General features: G+C 46.0%; 2 protein-coding genes across 2 annotated transcripts in view; one reads left to right on the top strand and one right to left on the bottom strand.

The window, feature by feature from the left end:
- Positions 1 to 17020, bottom strand: part of IPO8 (importin 8) — a 79979-nt gene extending 62959 nt beyond the window's left edge. The window contains exons 1-6 of the mRNA XM_082255343.1: positions 16924 to 17020; positions 8408 to 8489; positions 8061 to 8217; positions 2710 to 2868; positions 2450 to 2606; positions 1322 to 1411 (exon numbers count right to left, since the gene is read on the bottom strand). Coding sequence (XP_082111469.1) covers positions 1322 to 1411; positions 2450 to 2606; positions 2710 to 2868; positions 8061 to 8217; positions 8408 to 8489; positions 16924 to 17007 — 729 coding nt within the window. The 5' untranslated portion in view covers positions 17008 to 17020. The remainder of the gene's footprint in view (positions 1 to 1321; positions 1412 to 2449; positions 2607 to 2709; positions 2869 to 8060; positions 8218 to 8407; positions 8490 to 16923) is intronic.
- Positions 17021 to 17304: 284 nt separating this feature from the next.
- The window catches only part of ERGIC2 (ERGIC and golgi 2), a 25133-nt gene continuing 24867 nt past the window's right edge, over positions 17305 to 17570 (top strand). Inside the window, exon 1 of the mRNA XM_082255346.1 lies at positions 17305 to 17419. The gene's annotated coding sequence lies outside the window, so the exon portion shown is untranslated. The remainder of the gene's footprint in view (positions 17420 to 17570) is intronic.

Raw genomic sequence — 17570 nt, 5'->3', positions numbered from 1 at the left:
GGAGAGGCCGAGCTCGCGATTTCACACAAGCACTGAGATCTGTGTGGAGTGGTGAGCAGATGAAGGTGAATGGGATTACAAGCACTTATGAGTTTACATTTTGTAAGTGTTTTTTATATGGGGGCTTTTAACAAACTTTGTTCAAATGGAGAGCACTATTGTAGTCGGACCTTGTACTTGTATAAGGTTCGCAGAGCGGTAAGAGGAGCTTGCAGAGCCAGATGCCAGGAGAGGAGACCATAGCAGGAGATTGCCGGAGTGTCTATATACAAAGCCGATTGATCTCATCTGTGAGGTGAGCAGGTTTTCGAACCGGTGAAGGTATGCACTTTTAGTGTCATTAAGTGATTGAAGAACACTGCGGTGGATCACTTTTTATACTGTATTGCATTTTTATTTTATTTTCTTTTTTTACACATGGACTTAAGTTTTTTGGGGGGTAGTTTTATGTATTGTTGATTTATAAGGACTTTGATTGAAGACACACACAATTTTATTATTTATTCTAGTTTTATTTATTCTAGTTTTATCCTATTACTTTTTATGGTGATCTTTGATTATGCGAGTACAGCTCAATCAAGAAAGTATGCTTAAACCCCCCCCCCCCCCCCCCGGCTGGCTGTGCCTCCTGTCCTGGTTACAACTGTACCACTCATTCTTTTTCCCAATAGCACAGTGACAGGATGTGAGGGAACATCTCCCCAATGGATCACAGACGCAGAAATAAACCTGACAGAAGTTTTAGCTCTTTCCCATTTTATCCCAAACTAAAAATCAATTTTGGCTAGAATTGGACTCTAAAAAGGAACTGAAATAGGGAAGCTGTGCCCAAAAAAAGCAAGCACAAAGGGCGAGTCATCAGCATGGTCTGTGGCCTACATGCAGCACCTGATGACTGGTGCTCCAATGATTGGTGGGGGAATCTAGCAGCAACATGGGGGGGGGGGGAGGCAGGTAAATTCTTCCTCTGCAGCTCCTCAGGCACACCTTCCTCTCCAGCAAGCAGTACGGTAAGCAACACAGTAGTGAAATAACCCAAGTAATAGAAAATACACAATTTCCTGCATTTGGAAGTGGGCTCCAGAGATAAGAGGTGTCTATCTTCTCAGTCTGGCTTTAATGGACATGCCTTGCCTCGCTGCCCTCTTAAGACTAGGAAAGTCTGGATACACCAAAACCCAGCACACCAGCCTAGTGCATTATCCTCGAAACATACCTTTTATTATTATGTTCCCTATAACACAACAAATTCACGTTTGAAGTTCAGTTCCACTTTAAGCCTTTGAAGTTTTGTAAATGTATTTTTCAATTTTATACTCACATGAGGAACATCCCGATCAGCAATACCGCTAAATATTCCCATCCACTGCGTCATGGTCTGATTGTTAACCAGCTGGAGCGGCAGAGTGTACTGCACAGAGAAGGGAAAAAAATAAAATAACAAAAGTCATCTACAATGGGTATAGAAAAGAATCACCCCCTTTAAAATAATCACATTTTGTTGCTTTGCAGCTGTATTTACTAGTGCAACTTATAACATTCAAGTACAAGATCTAACACCAACATGTCAGGAAATAAAAATATTTCAAAAACAGAATCACTGAGATGGAAAAAGGATTCCCCCCTTATGTCAGTGTTTTGTTGGACCACCTTTTGCTTTAATTACAGCCTTTAGTCTGTTGGGATATGTCTCTGCTAACTTTGCACATTTAGACTTTGCAATGTTTGCCCACTCTTTTTTGTAGAACTGCTCAAGTTCAGTTAAATTTGACGGTGACCATCTGTGGACTGCAGTCTTCAAATCATTCCACAGATTTTCAATGTGGTTTAAGTCTGGGCTCTGACTAAGCCATGCACCCACTGTATGTACAATGTGGCAAAATGATCCAGGGAATATCGGATTGCATCTTGGGGTATCAGGAAGAATTTTTTTCCCCTGCTGGGGCAAATTGGATCCTGCTATATTGGGTTTTTTTGGCCTTCCCCTGGTTCAACTGTGCATAAAGAAATGTATATATAGGATTGTGTGTGTGTGTGTTTGTATCTATATATATTTATATATATATAGGGTGACTATCCTGCAGAAAGTGACACACTTGGCAGCTATGTAGACCATTATTTAGAATGTGTTTGGGTGATTACATTTATCACTTTTTTAAAAAGTGTATCTAAACCCAAAACCAAAAATATAATATGTTGCAGCTAACTCAGGGGTTCTTAACCTGGGGTCCATGGATGGGTTTAAGAGGGTCTAGGAGGGTCAGATAAAAAAATAATAATTACATTCACTATAAAGCCCTCTCTCTTGTTCCAATCAATGGTTTCTCGTTGGGCTCTATTTGACTTGCTGCAACTAATGCTAATGCCCAGAGTGTGCAAGGAAATTAGAGTAAGCAATTTCAGTACAGGAGACTAACCAATACAATTGAGCACATCCTCCAATGCTCACCTGGATAAGGGCATAGAATATCTTCAGAATCTGCTTCTGCATCAGCACAGAGAAGTGAGAGGGGTCTGGAAGCAGCTGAACAATCTGCTGCTGGAGCCGGGGCAGGAAGATCTGCATGGCAGCGATGAGAGGGGCGCGCTCGTCTGCCTTCTTGTACCTGAAAGAAACAGAACGGTTTTACTATTAAAACTGTCAATTTCCTCCACCCCCACAATTATCGCAGTTCCTCTCCAGCTATTGAACAAAGGAATTACACTTACTCATATGTCTTCACCAGCTGGTACAGGCAGAGCAGACTGCCCAGCCAACTAGCTGTGTTCTGTGACTGCAGGTAGAAGCCGATCTTGTCCACCACGCCGGTCCACCGCCCTGGGAAATCGTGTTTAATGATGACGCGTAAACAGAGTGTCAGCTGTGCCCTGCCGCAACATTAGACGCTGTGTTAGTTGATGCATTTAGCTATTGTATTTTATGGCAACAGACTGGGATATGATGTATTTTTTTTTACCTTTTAGAAGTATAGCAATATTATACGCCAGAGTGCTGTCAGGGAGGTAATACAGTTAAAGTGTACAAGCAAAACCTTTTTCTACTTTTTGTCCTAGTTTAGGATAGAGCATGAAAGGATTAGAACCGTTGTCAGGTCTTTACTGCTATCTGGGGTTCTGTTAGGTAGGCCATACATGATTCATTTTTTTTCCCCGTTTAACCAGAGGCAGAATACAAAGATTAGTGTTGCAGGCTATAGATAGATCGACTTGTATACAACCAGCTAGCCCATACATGGATCAAAATTCGGCCAGTGTTGAACCGGATGAATTTCAATCTATGTATGGCAGGCTTTAGAGAGATTTCTCCAACTTAGGCTCATTTCATACTAGCGCAACTTTCAGTGCAACTTTGGGATAGGACTTCGATGTGACTTTTTATACTTTGTAGCATTGAAGTCATATGAAAGTTGGACCAAAGTAGTGCAGTAACATTTTCTACAGTCGGACAGACGTGTACTATTAATTTAAGACAGCTCTCATAGAAAAACATTGAATATCACACATCATCCGACTTGGGGTGTCACAAGTGGGATCCTATGTCACATCAGTGTACACCAAGCCTTATACTGATAATGTTTTAGTAGACAGAGGGGAGCTTTCCAACAGCAACAAAGACAGAAATAACAATTATTTTATTTAGGAGAGCAGGGGGAAGGCTAGAACCCCTGCCCAATTTTTTATTTCTAAAAGCATAAAAAGCACAAAAACGTTACACCAAACCAAAGGCTGAAAGAGTCAAAGTTGATTAAATGATTTGTAATACGATCACACAGAACAGCCAACAACATGCCTATTTCATCAGTGCTACAAAACTATATAGAAAGAATGTGTATACACATTTTGATGGCTGCATTTACATACATTCAATAATTTCCCTTTGGGATTAATAAAGTATTCTAATATCATATATTCACATCTATGTGAATACAAGACCACTTATTATTATTATGTATAGGGGTATATAAAAGATATGTATATGGATGCACATTCTTTTAATATTTATTTTGGAGCCCTGATGAAGTGGGGATGTTGGACACTGGAATGCGATTGCTGTTCTAAGTGATCATATTAGGAATCATTAATACAACCGGGACTCTTTCCCCATTTGGTTTAGCACTCCTTTTTGTGTTTTCATGCTTTGAGTTATATTTCAGGTACCCACCAAGGGGAGCCTTGCTATGTGAGCAGCCTTACCGGAGCTTTGATGTCCCACTGTGTCATGGATATATCATTTTGAAGATTTTTATTTTTGGTCCCGTTACAGATTTACTCTCACTTCCTGTCTGATAATACCATTGTCAGGAAGAAAGAAAAAAAGTGAGGGGAAATCTTTCCAGTGGAACCTCAGATAGCAGAAAAAGCTCAAAAAGAGTTCTAATCCTTCCCTGTTCTATCCTAAAGTAGTTTGACATACAAAAACAGTGCAGAACGGTCTTGGAAATTTCATAGAAGGGCAACTCCTTTCCCAATATTGATCAGTGGTTCAAAAATGATAATGCAGTAGGGAACAGACACAAAAGGATACACTTAGCATCTTTCAAATACGGAAACTCTTCGGTTTATTTGGCACAGTTAAAAAAAAATAAATACATTTATTAATGCTTATGTAGATATCACAATATTATTACAATTGTAGGTAGTACATAGCCAGGTTACTTTCCTTTCAGGCTTCAAGGAATGTGAATACATAATAAAATAGAGTGATCATATGCAAAACATTATAAGTGCCATTAGCTGAATATCATGTGCAGCATGCAAAACATAACCAAAGCATGCAAAATGGGAGTACAGTGTTATACAAGAGTTTAAAGTGGGAGTCTGCCATCATAAATGTTATAAGATATGGAACCTTATTTAAAGAGAATCCAATACATCAAATACCAGTAGCACAAGGATGGTGGCACTCTCCTGCCGCCTCTATAATTCAAGGAATAACCTTTAACTGCAACTAGGACTGCGGGAACACTGGTAAATCCTCCAATAATCCATATATGTATATAAACAAAATACAAAAGCTGATAAATATAATATGTTAAAACATATAAAGTCCATATAATAAATGCAAAAAACATCCAAGAAAGGATCTTGAAATGGCGTAAAGTGAAACTATGGGTCACCAATCTCCACCACCACCATGTCCAGAGGGTCAGCTGAAAAACTCACTCACCAGATGATGTCGCTTAATCACTCTCGTGTTTAAGCAATAAGGCATAAAGTCTCAAGATCACACTGGGAAACACTCCTACAGGTGTCTATCGAGCCAAGCAACTCCAAACTCCTTGTGTCAGGGCCCCAGCTTCGGTGACATGCAGCTTTCATACACATCGGCACACTGTTCATTACCACCAGAGTGCTGGTAATAAACGGTGCTACTGGTATTTGATGTAAATATTGCACTGCATTGGATTCCCTTTATATAATATTTTTGGATAAGTAGCAGCATTCACTGGATTTGTCTTTTACTCCTAAGCGCTTAGGGTTACTCATTATTTCCTTTTTAAGGGGTTGTGGGTATCTTGTTTACAAGATATGGAACCTGTGGGTTTATTCTGACCAAATGACAGATTTTATAGTGAAATTTCTTTTTTATTGTTTGGAATGTTGCACTTGTATACAATTTGTTTGCGGTTGATATTCATGACAGGATTGTAGGAGAATAGAAGCAATATTTTTGGTTCTTTACTTCTTGTTCTACATGTAGAGATTGGACATTATACATATGCTGCATGGTGATACTTGTTACAATTTTTCTTTATTCTGTAACAAGAAACATTTTATGACAAATTTTTGTTACACATACAATAAAAATGTACCCTTAAAAAAAAAAGTGGGAGTAAACTCCCATGAACAATTTTCACTTAGAGGTAAGGTAAGCCTATAGTAAGGCCTACCTATAGATACAGTATATATCCCTAAACGTGCACTGTTTAGGAAAGATTTACTAGTGAAGCCGCCAGTGACGTCACCAGTGCATGGGCTCTGAAGAAACGGCATACTGTGATGTTCTTTTAGAGCCCTGTGCCATGAAAAGGCACGCGTGGGAGTGGCGTCATCGCAGCTCATCCAAGGGACTGGAACTCGCCAACCCAGGGAAAAAAGACTGGGTGAAGATGGTGACAGTGCACTGCTAGAGGGCTTTGTTTTAAGGCAAGTTTCACTACCACCTTAACCTTTTTTTTTTTTTTTAGAGAACAAAATTTGAAACAAACACAAAAGTCTTGCTTGGCAAAGATTACAAATCTAAAAAGGTGTTTTTGTTAGATGTCAATGCCTTCCTCTAAACACCTGCAAAAAACGCCTATAAAACACTTGTAAAAACGCCTATAAAATAGCAATGCCTAAATGTGAACGTAGCCTAAAGTACAAAATACGCTGTATTCGGGAATGACCTTGCGAACACCGGTACTTGCATTTACAGGCACATGCATATAATCAGATCTAAAGAAAAAAAAAAAAAAAAAAGTCCTAGAGTTTTACATATATACCTGCATACAGGGATGCTGTTAGAAATCACGGTGCCCCATACAGCCTACCTGGCAGGCACCCCCCCCAATATATCAATACAATACTTTCACTAAAAATACACTAAAATCATTATGATTGGACGCAAACATAACAGAGAACCTGTGTGAATTAGCCCTTTTTAATTGTTTTTTTACATTAAAAAAAATATATATTTTTTTATTAAATGTTAAAAAATGTTATCATTTTAGTTTACATTTCCTTAAAATTATTCATTAATAATTTTTAATTACTATTATTTATTTTTTTACAATTTGTTATTTTTCTACAGGACAGGGAAGCCTGCAGCCCTGCGGCACAGTGAAAGGGGGACGCCCCGGGGAGGATCAGAAGCAAGCAGAACAGGGAGGGGGAAATCGGTGTCAGAGAAGCAATTACAGGAATGATGCCCTGCGTTTGTGTCTCTCCCTGCAGCAGCTGAAAGCTGGCAAGAGGGGGACAAACTGGCTTTTAGCTGCTGCACAGGGCTTCCTTCTTTAATTGCCGCTCTGCCCCATAACACTCATGCTCTTGGGGCCCCCTGTCTGCCTGGGCCCCCTACAGGAGGACTGGTGGGGCCTCCCTATCAGTGGCTCTGCCTGCATATAGCATATTTTGTCATTCATTTCTATGGGAATGATTGAACAGCAGCTGAGGGTCCCAGCACCACAAATACAGACTTATAAATGCTGAATGCCCATACGCCTGCAAATATATCCACATGCATTAGATCCAATTATATGACAAACTGTAAGATTCTGAGCACCTTTTTGAATACTTTGCGTTCATTTGTAATTGAAAGTGTAGTTGGGCTTTAAGTCTATGCATTATCAGTAATGTATTAGTGTAACGTATCCAGGTATTTACCCCCCCTACAGAAATAACAGTACTCCCCCTGAAGATGCTTTTCTCTCCATTAGGACAATGTCATCTTTGTACAGGCATCATCCAGGGTTACCATTTGCTAGACTGAGATGCCAGTTCAGAGATGACATGAATATCCTGTGCAGTTCTTGGCTGTATTCACAAAGATATGACATAGATCATCCCCTGCTGCAGCCTCTCACCTTGTGACTTGCTACAAAGTTACAATGTACAGTCTGACCAATGGAGGAGAGGAGACTGAGGAAAAGCTTTCTTCTACCTGCAGTAGACTGATGACATCATCGCAGCCTAGGCAACGTCATCACTGGAGCTAAAGGGTGGCTTTTTATTAAGAAAAGATGGAGCTTTTCTGAAAAACAATACTGTTGCTGTAAATTGTGACACATCAGGAATTTACTTTATGTGAAGATTTAAAGCTGCCAACAAAACCAATTTAAGTGGTGTCTTCACAGTGTCTAAACCATGTAGTATTATCAAAGTGTCCAACACAGCGAGAGAGTGCTCAAGTATATAGACGCAGAACAAAGGAAGTTCTTTACTATAATGATGATATGGGAAAAACGAAGGAGCAGCGCCCATACTGGGATAATAAAACAGGCTCTGGGTAGGAAGGGGCTACAGGTATAAATTTAAATCTAAGCTTTTATATATAGGCAATCAAAGTTACTCCATACCTTACAAGGTCAGGGGAGCGAATGATCCCCTCCACAATGTTCTCACGGATTTGCTGGCGGTCATTCTCATGTATGTTGAATGGGAAGATGACTTCTCCTGCCATGGGTTCTCGGTCAGGCCAGTACTGTGTCACCATGTTCTTTAGGTAGATGGCAGCTATGACAGAAGGGATCATTAAAGTGCATCTCAATTACAAAACAACATCAATTAACTGCTTCCTGCCCAGCCTATAATAGAATTACGGCTCAGTGGGAGCACTGCCTTCCCAGGTGGAAGTCATTTGATGCCCTCTCAGGATTGCTTTAACACACAGGAAGAGAATGACGGATCACAAGCACACACTTACCTGCCTGTCGCACAGGAAACTCCACCTGATCAGACACAATGATTTGCAGCAACGTGGGAGCAAAGCTGATGATCTTGTAGGACTGGAGAGAAGAGAGAAACATTGGATCCACATTTGGGAATGGCTGACATACTACTAAATGGCGACTTACGTGATGGAGACTTACGTGATGGAGACCCTCTCTGTGTAAATATCATAACATTATTTCTACATATATAAATCTGGGAAAGCCATATTTGCCCTTTAAAGATATACTGTAGGTTCTGCATCCTGTAGATAAGTGTATATTCATACATGTATATAAAGCCCAGGGGTGATACAAGGGGATTTACACACCAGGTACGTTTGTCGCCTTCAGTCCATCCATCTCTGGCCATTATAATCTCATTCTCTCTAAAGCCACAGAAGTCTCTCACTAACAATAACTTACCCCCTCCCTAACACCATCACCTCTATGGGGCACAATCATATATCCCTCCCTAACACCATCACCTCTATGGGGCACAATCATGTATCCCTCCCTAACACCATCACCTCTATGGGGCACAATCATGTATCCCTCCCTAACACCATCACCTCTATAGGGCACAATCATGTATCCCTCCCTAACACCATCACCTATATGGGGCACAATCATGTATCCATCCCTAATACTATCACCTCTATGGGGCACAATAATATATCCCTACCCAACACCATCACCTCTATGGGGCACAATCATGTATCCATCCCTAATACCATCACCTCTATGGGGCACAATAATATATCCCTACCCAACACCATCACCTATATGGGGCACAATCATGTATCCCTCCCTAACACCATCACCTCTATGGGGCACAATAATATATCCCTACCCAACACCATCACCTATATGGGGCACAATCATGTATCCCTCCCTAACACCATCACCTCTATGGGGCACAATCATGTATCCCTTCCTAACACCATCACCTATATGGGGCACAATCATGTATCCATCTCTAACACCATCACCTCTATGGGGCACAATCATATATCCCTACCTAACACCATCACCTATATGGGGCACAATCATGTATCCCTCCCTAACACCATCACCTCTATAGGGCACAATCATGTATCCCTTCCTAACACCATCACCTCTATGGGGCACAACCACGTATCCCTCCCTAACACCATCACCTCTATGGGGCACAATCATGTATCCCTCCCTAACACCATCACCTATATGGGGCACAATCATGTATCCCTCCCTAACACCATCACCTCTATGGGGCACAATCATGTATCCATCCCTAATACTATCACCTCTATGGGGCACAATCATGTATCCCTACCTAACACCATCACCTATATGGGGCACAATCATGTATCCCTCCCTAACACCATCACCTCTATGGGGCACAATCATGTATCCCTCCCTAACACCATCACCTATATGGGGCACAATCATGTATCCATCCCTAATACTATCACCTCTATGGGGCACAATCATGTATCCCTACCTAACACCATCACCTATATGGGGCACAATCATGTATCCATCTCTATGGGGCACAATCATATATCCCTACCTAACACCATCACCTATATGGGGCACAATCATGTATCCCTCCCTAACACCATCACCTCTATAGGGCACAATCATGTATCCCTCCCTAACACCATCACCTCTATGGAGCACAATCACGTATCCCTCCCTAACACCATCACCTCTATGGGGCACAATCATGTATCCCTCCCTAACACCATCACCTCTATGGGGCACAATCATGTATCCCTCCCTAACACCATCACCTCTATGGGGCACAATCATGTATCCCTCCCTAACACCATCACCTCTATGGGGCACAATCATGTATCCATCCCTAACACCATCACCTCTATGGGGCACAATCATATCACTCTCCCTAACACCATCACCTCTATGGGGCACAATCATGTATCCCTCACTAACACCATCACCTCTATGGGGCACAATCATGTATCCCTCCCTAACACCATCACCTATATGGGGCACAATCATGTATCCATCCCTAATACTATCACCTCTATGGGGCACAATCATGTCACCCTCCCTAACACCATCACCTCTATGGGGCACAATCATGTATCCCTCCCTAACACCATCACCTATATGGGGCACAATCATGTGTCCATCTCTAACACCATCACCTCTATGGGGCACAATCATATATCCCTACCTAACACCATCACCTCTATGGGGCACAAGCATGTATCCCTCCCTAACACCATCACCTCTATGGGGCACAATCATGTCACCCTCCCTAACACCATCACCTCTATGGGGCACAATCATGTATCCATCCCTAACACCATCACCTCTATGGGGCACAATCATGTATCCCTTCCTAACACCATCACCTCTATGGGGCACAATCATATCACTCTCCCTAACACCATCACCTCTATGGGGCACAATCATGTATCCCTACCTAACACCATCACCTATATGGGGCACAATCATGTATCCCTCCCTAACACCATCACCTCTATGGGGCACAATCATGTCACCCTCCCTAACACCATCACCTCTATGGGGCACAATCATGTATCCCTCCCTAACACCATCACCTCTATGGGGCACAAGCATGTATCCCTCCCTAACACCATCACCTCTATGGGGCACAATCATGTCACCCTCCCTAACACCATCACCTCTATGGGGCACAATCATGTATCCCTCCCTAACACCATCACCTCTATGGGGCACAATCATGTATCCCTTCCTAACACCATCACCTATATGGGGCACAATCATGTATCCATCTCTAACACCATCACCTCTATGGGGCACAATCATATATCCCTACCTAACACCATCACCTATATGGGGCACAATCATGTATCCCTCCCTAACACCATCACCTCTATAGGGCACAATCATGTATCCCTTCCTAACACCATCACCTCTATGGGGCACAACCACGTATCCCTCCCTAACACCATCACCTCTATGGGGCACAATCATGTATCCCTCCCTAACACCATCACCTATATGGGGCACAATCATGTATCCCTCCCTAACACCATCACCTCTATGGGGCACAATCATGTATCCATCCCTAATACTATCACCTCTATGGGGCACAATCATGTATCCCTACCTAACACCATCACCTATATGGGGCACAATCATGTATCCCTACCTAACACCATCACCTATATGGGGCACAATCATGTATCCCTCCCTAACACCATCACCTCTATGGGGCACAATCATGTATCCATCCCTAACACCATCACCTCTATGGGGCACAATCATATCACTCTCCCTAACACCATCACCTCTATGGGGCACAATCATGTATCCCTACCTAACACCATCACCTATATGGGGCACAATCATGTATCCCTCCCTAACACCATCACCTCTATGGGGCACAATTATGTATCCCTCCCTAACACCATCACCTCTATGGGGCACAATCATGTATCCCTACCTAACACCATCACCTCTATGGGGCACAATCATGTATCCCTCCCTAACACCATCACCTATATGGGGCAGAATCATGTATCCCTCCCTAACACCATCACCTCTATGGGGCAGAATCATGTATCCCTCCCTAACACCATCACCTCTATGGGGCAGAATCATGTACAGTAACTCACGAAAGTGAGTACACCCCTCACATTTTTGTAAATATTTATTGGGCCCAAAGTGTCAATATTTTGTGTGGCCACCATTATTTTCCAGCACTGCCTTAACCCTGAAACAATAAAGTCCTGGATGGCCGAACTCCAGATGCAACACCTTTATTGTGTATAAAAAGCTCATACAGCAACGTGGAGATCAAGTACAGCAGCAATGACAGCTGACGCGTTGAGGGGACAGCAAATGTACACTGTTATACAAGCTGCACACTCACTACTTTACATTGTAGCAAATTGTCATTTCTTCAGTGTTGTCACATGAAAAGATATAATAAAATATTTACAAAAATGTGAGGGGTGTATACACTTGTGCGAGATACTGTATCCCTCCCTAACACTATCATTTCTATGGGGGTGGATAATGTTCCCTTCCTTATCCTATTACCCCCTAGGGGAGAAGAGCGATCGACCCCTCTTTTACTCTACCACTCCTGGGTGGGGGAAGGGGAATTATCTACCCCTTATAGCCCCCTCTAATGTACCTCCCTTAGCTTGTCTCCACTAGGGTACCGTTTCTTTACACTATTACCCCTAGGCGAGAAAGAATGGGGGGGGGGGGATTATGCACCATCCCTTAACCTATCATACCTAAGGGAGCTGAATGAAATACCCCTCCCTTACACTACTACACCTAAATCATACTTGCCAACTGTCCCATTTTTGCAGGGACAGTCCCGGCAAATAGGAGCCTGTCCCGGGTCATTTACATTGTCCCGGCAATGTACTTATTTACACCTTGCACTTTATTTATATTTACATATTACATTTTTTGTATGGTCACACCTGAGCACATTTGACACTTTAGAATTGCAGGGAATTGTGATGAGAATTTTAAACTTTAGGCAGAAAAAGTGCAGCTGAATGGGAGAATTATTCCAACTCTGCTACTTTGGCCTTAAGTTTGAAAATCCCTTTTCAATTTCCTTTAATTCTCTCTTTATTGAGTAGACCCTATAATCTGATGATGAGTAGGCTGAGATTAATAATGTGGAGTGGGCGGAGCTTCAGGGAAGTGGGTGTGGTAAGTAATTGATAGCTGTGCTGCAAGGTGTCCCTGGAACTTTTTTCCAAATGTTGGCAACTATGCTAAATGGGGGGAGGGGCAGAATGATGTACCCCCAACCAACAACACTATTACCCCTGGGGAGAGGAGCATAATGATGTACCCCCTCCCCAACACTATCACCCCTGGGGAAGGGGGCAGAATGATGTACCCCCCCCCAACACTATCACCCCTGGGGAAGGGGGAAGAATGATGTACCCCCCCCCCAACACTATTACCCCTGGTGAAGGGGGCAAAATGATGTACCCCCCAAACACTATCACCCCTGGGGGAAGGGGGCAGAATGATGTACCCCCTCCCCAAAACTATCACCCCTGGGGAAGGGGGCAAAATGATGTACCCCCCCCCAACACTATCACCCCTGGGGAAGGGGGAAGAATGATGTACCCCCCCCAACACTATTACCCCTGGGGAACGGGGCAGAATGATGTATCCCCTCCCCAACACTATTACCCCTGGGGAACGGGGCAGAATGATGTATCCCCTCCCCAACACTATCACCCCTGGGGAAGGGGGAAGAATGATGTACCCCCCCCCCCAACACTATCACCCCTGGGGAAGGGGGAAGAATGATGTACCCCCCCCCCAACACTATCACCCCTGGGGAACAGGGCAGAATGATGTATCCCCTCCCCAACACTATCACCCCTGGGGAAGGGGGCAGAATGATGTACCCCCCCAACACTATCACCCCTGGGGAAGGGGGCAGAATGATGTACCCTCCCCCCCCAACACTATCACCCCTGGGGAAGGGGGAAGAATGATGTACCCCCCCCCTCCAACACTATCACCCCTGGGGAAGGGGGAAGAATGATGTACCCCCTCCAACACTATCACCCCTGGGGAAGGGGGAAGAATGATGTACCCCCCCCCCCAACTCTATCACCCCTGGGGAAGGGGGAAGAGTGATGTACCCCCCCCCCAACTCTATCACCCCTGGGGAACAGGGAAGAATGATGTACCCCCCCCCCTCCAACACTATCACCCCTGGGGAAGGGGGAAGAATGATGTACCCCCTCCAACACTATCACCCCTGGGGAAGGGGGAAGAATGATGTACCCCCCCCCCCAACTCTATCACCCCTGGGGAAGGGGGAAGAGTGATGTACCCCCCCCCCCAACTCTATCACCCCTGGGGAACAGGGAAGAATGATGTACCCCCCCCCAACACTATCACCCCTGGGGAAGGGGGAAGAATGATGTACCCCCCCCCCCAACACTATCACCCCTGGGGAAGGGGGAAGGATGATGTACCCCCTCCCCAACACTATTACCCCTGGGGAACGGGGCAGAATGATTTATCCCCTCCCCAACACTATCAGCCCTGGGGAAGGGGGCAGAATGATGTACCCCCTCCCCAACACTATCAGCCCTGGGGAAGGGGGAAGAATTATGTACCCCCCCCCCCAACACTATCACCCCTGGGGAAGGGGGAAGAATTATGTACCCCCCCCAACACTATCACCCCTGGGGAAGGGGGAAGAATTATGTACCCCCCCCCAACACTATCACCCCTGGGGAAGGGGGAAGAATGATGTACCCCCCCCCCAACTCTATCACCCCTGGGGAAGGGGGAAGAGTGATGTACCCCCCCCCCAACTCTATCACCCCTGGGGAACAGGGAAGAATGATGTACCCCCCCCCAACACTATCACCCCTGGGGAAGGGGGAAGAATGATGTACCCCCCCCCCAACACTATCACCCCTGGGGAAGGGGGAAGGATGATGCATCCCTCCCCAACACTATCAGCCCTGGAGAAGGGGGAAGAAAGATGTATCCCTCCCCAACACTATCACCTCTGGAAAGAGGGGCATAATGATGTACCCCCTCCCCAACACTATCACCCCTGGGGAAGGGGGCAGAGTGATGTACCCCCTCCCCAACACTATCACCCCTGGGGAAGGGGGCAGAATGATGTACCCCCTCCCCACCACTATCACCCCTGGAGAAGGGGGCAGAATGATGTACCCCCCCCCAAACACTATCACCCCTGGGGAAGGGGGCAGAATGATGTACCCCCTCCCCAACACTATCACCCCTGGGGAAGGGGGCAGAATGATGTACCCTCCACCCCCCCCCCCAACAATATCACCCCTGGAGAAGGGAGCAGAATGATGTACCCCCCCAAACACTATCATCCCCGGGGAAAGGGGGCAGAATGATGTACCCCCCCCCCCAACACTATCACCCCTGGGGAACGGGGCAGAATGATGCATCCCTCCCCAACACTATCAGCCCTGGAGAAGGGGGAAGAAAGATGTATCCCTCCCCAACACTATCACCTCTGGAAAGAGGGGCATAATGATGTACCCCCTCCCCAACACTATCACCCCTGGGGAAGGGGGCAGAATGATGTACCCCCTCCCCAACACTATCACCCCTGGGGAAGGGCTGGCAGAATGATGTACCCCCTCCCCAACACTATCACCCCTGGGGAAGGGGGCAGAATGATGTACCCCCTCCCCCCCCCCCAACACCATCACCCCTGGGGAAGGGGGCAGAATGATGTACCCCCCAAACACTATCACCTCTGGGGAAGGGGGCAGAATGATGTACCCCCTCCCCCAACACTATCACCCCTGGTGAAGGGGGCAAAATGATGTACCCCCCAAACACTATCACCCCTGGGGGAAGGGGGCAGAATGATGTACCCCCTCCCCAAAACTATCACCCCTGGTGAAGGGGGCAAAATAATGTACCCCCCCAAACACTATCACCCCTGGGGAAGGGGGCAGAATGATGTACCCCCCCCCCAAACACTATCACCCCTGGGGAAGGGGGCAGAATGATGTACACTATCACCCCTGGGGAAGAGGGCAGAATGGTGTACCACCTCCCCAACACTATCACCCCTGGGGAAGAGGGCAGAATGGTGTACCACCTCCCCAACACTATCATCCCTGGGGAGTGGGGCAGAATGGTGTACCCCCTCCCCAACACTATCATCCCTGGGGAGTGGGGCAGAATGGTGTACCCCCTCCCCAACACTATCACCCCTGGATAAGGGGGCAGAATGATGTACCCCCCAAACACTATCACCCCTGGGGAAGGGGGGCAGAATGGTGTACCCCCTCCCCAACACTATCACCCCTGGAGAAGGGGGCAAAATGATGTACCCCCCCCAAACACTATCACCCCTGGGGAAGGGGGGCAGAATGGTGTACCCCCTCCCCAACACTATCACCCCAGGGGAAGGGGGGCAGAATGATGTACCCCCACCCCAACACTATCATCTCTGGGGAGTAGGGCAGAATGATGTACCCCCTCCCCAACACTATCACTCCTGGGGAAGGGGGCAGAATGATGTACCCCCCCCAAACACTATCACCCCTGGGGAAGGGGGACAGAATGGTGTACCCCCTCCCCAACACTATCACCCCTGGGTAAGGGGGCAGAATGGTGTACCCCCTCCCCAACACTATCACCCCTGGGTAAGGGGGCAGAATGATGTACCCCCTCCCCAACACTATCACCCCTGGGTAAGGGGGAAGAATGATGTACCCCCCCAAACACTATTACCCCTGGGTAATGGGGAAGAATGATGTACCCCCCCCCCCCCCCCAACACTATCACCCCTGGAGGGGGTGAAGAATGATGTACCCCTCCTTTACACTGTTATCACTGGGTTGGGGGCAGTACCCCCCTCTTGCAATATGACCCCCAAGGGGGGCAGAATGATATACACTATTATCCCTTGGAGAAGAGAAGGCAGCACCCCTTCCTTCCATTGTTACCAATGATGTACCCCATGTAATATCAGTATTACCCCCAGGAGCCCTGTAAGTGCCCCCACCTGGTTAAGTTCATTCTCGGCCGCCAGCCTCATCTTGGGGTCTATGGTCCCCCGCAGGGCCTGGATGATCCGGTTCGGATCCATTGCTGTGGTAATCAAAGCTCAGCTCAACAGCGGATACCGGTGTAGTAAAATTTTCCTCGACCCGTGAAAATCCTCGACCGCGTCACTTCCGGTGCGCCGTGTCATTCGACAGCTGGGCCTTTTGCGCATGCCCAAAAGATTGTCTTAGGTCGAGGAAAATGTTACTACAATGAACGGTTCAGTGAATTTCGCTGCCTCCATTTTCTTGAAGATCATTTTCCTGGTGTAATGGATGGAGACGGCTCAGGAAAAATGGCTCCCGTAATGGGGACAGTAGGCGCAGGGCTCTGTCAGCAGGCTAGCGCTGACGAGGACGGAAGTAACGAGCAGGCATAGCTTCAAGGGATGTTCCCTGATCCGACTGCTAGCTTCTCTGTTACCTGAGGAGGGGGGAGCACGGGAATATCAGCAGGTGAGACACCGGATAGCCTCTGCCTTGTACCCAGCACTGATTATCCAGGATCGCTCACCCTGAGGGGTAAGGACTGGTCCTGGGATCAGCTCTGACCCCCCTGTGCAGTACAGACCTCTCTCTCTCTGCAGAATAAAGAGGACCTGTGTGG

This window comes from Pelophylax lessonae (assembly GCF_965119305.1).
Source record: "Pelophylax lessonae genome assembly, chromosome: 4".
Classification (NCBI taxonomy): Eukaryota; Metazoa; Chordata; class Amphibia; order Anura; family Ranidae; genus Pelophylax; species Pelophylax lessonae.
Note: the sequence above shows the minus strand (reverse complement) of the source record. Positions and strands in the feature narration are given on the sequence as shown.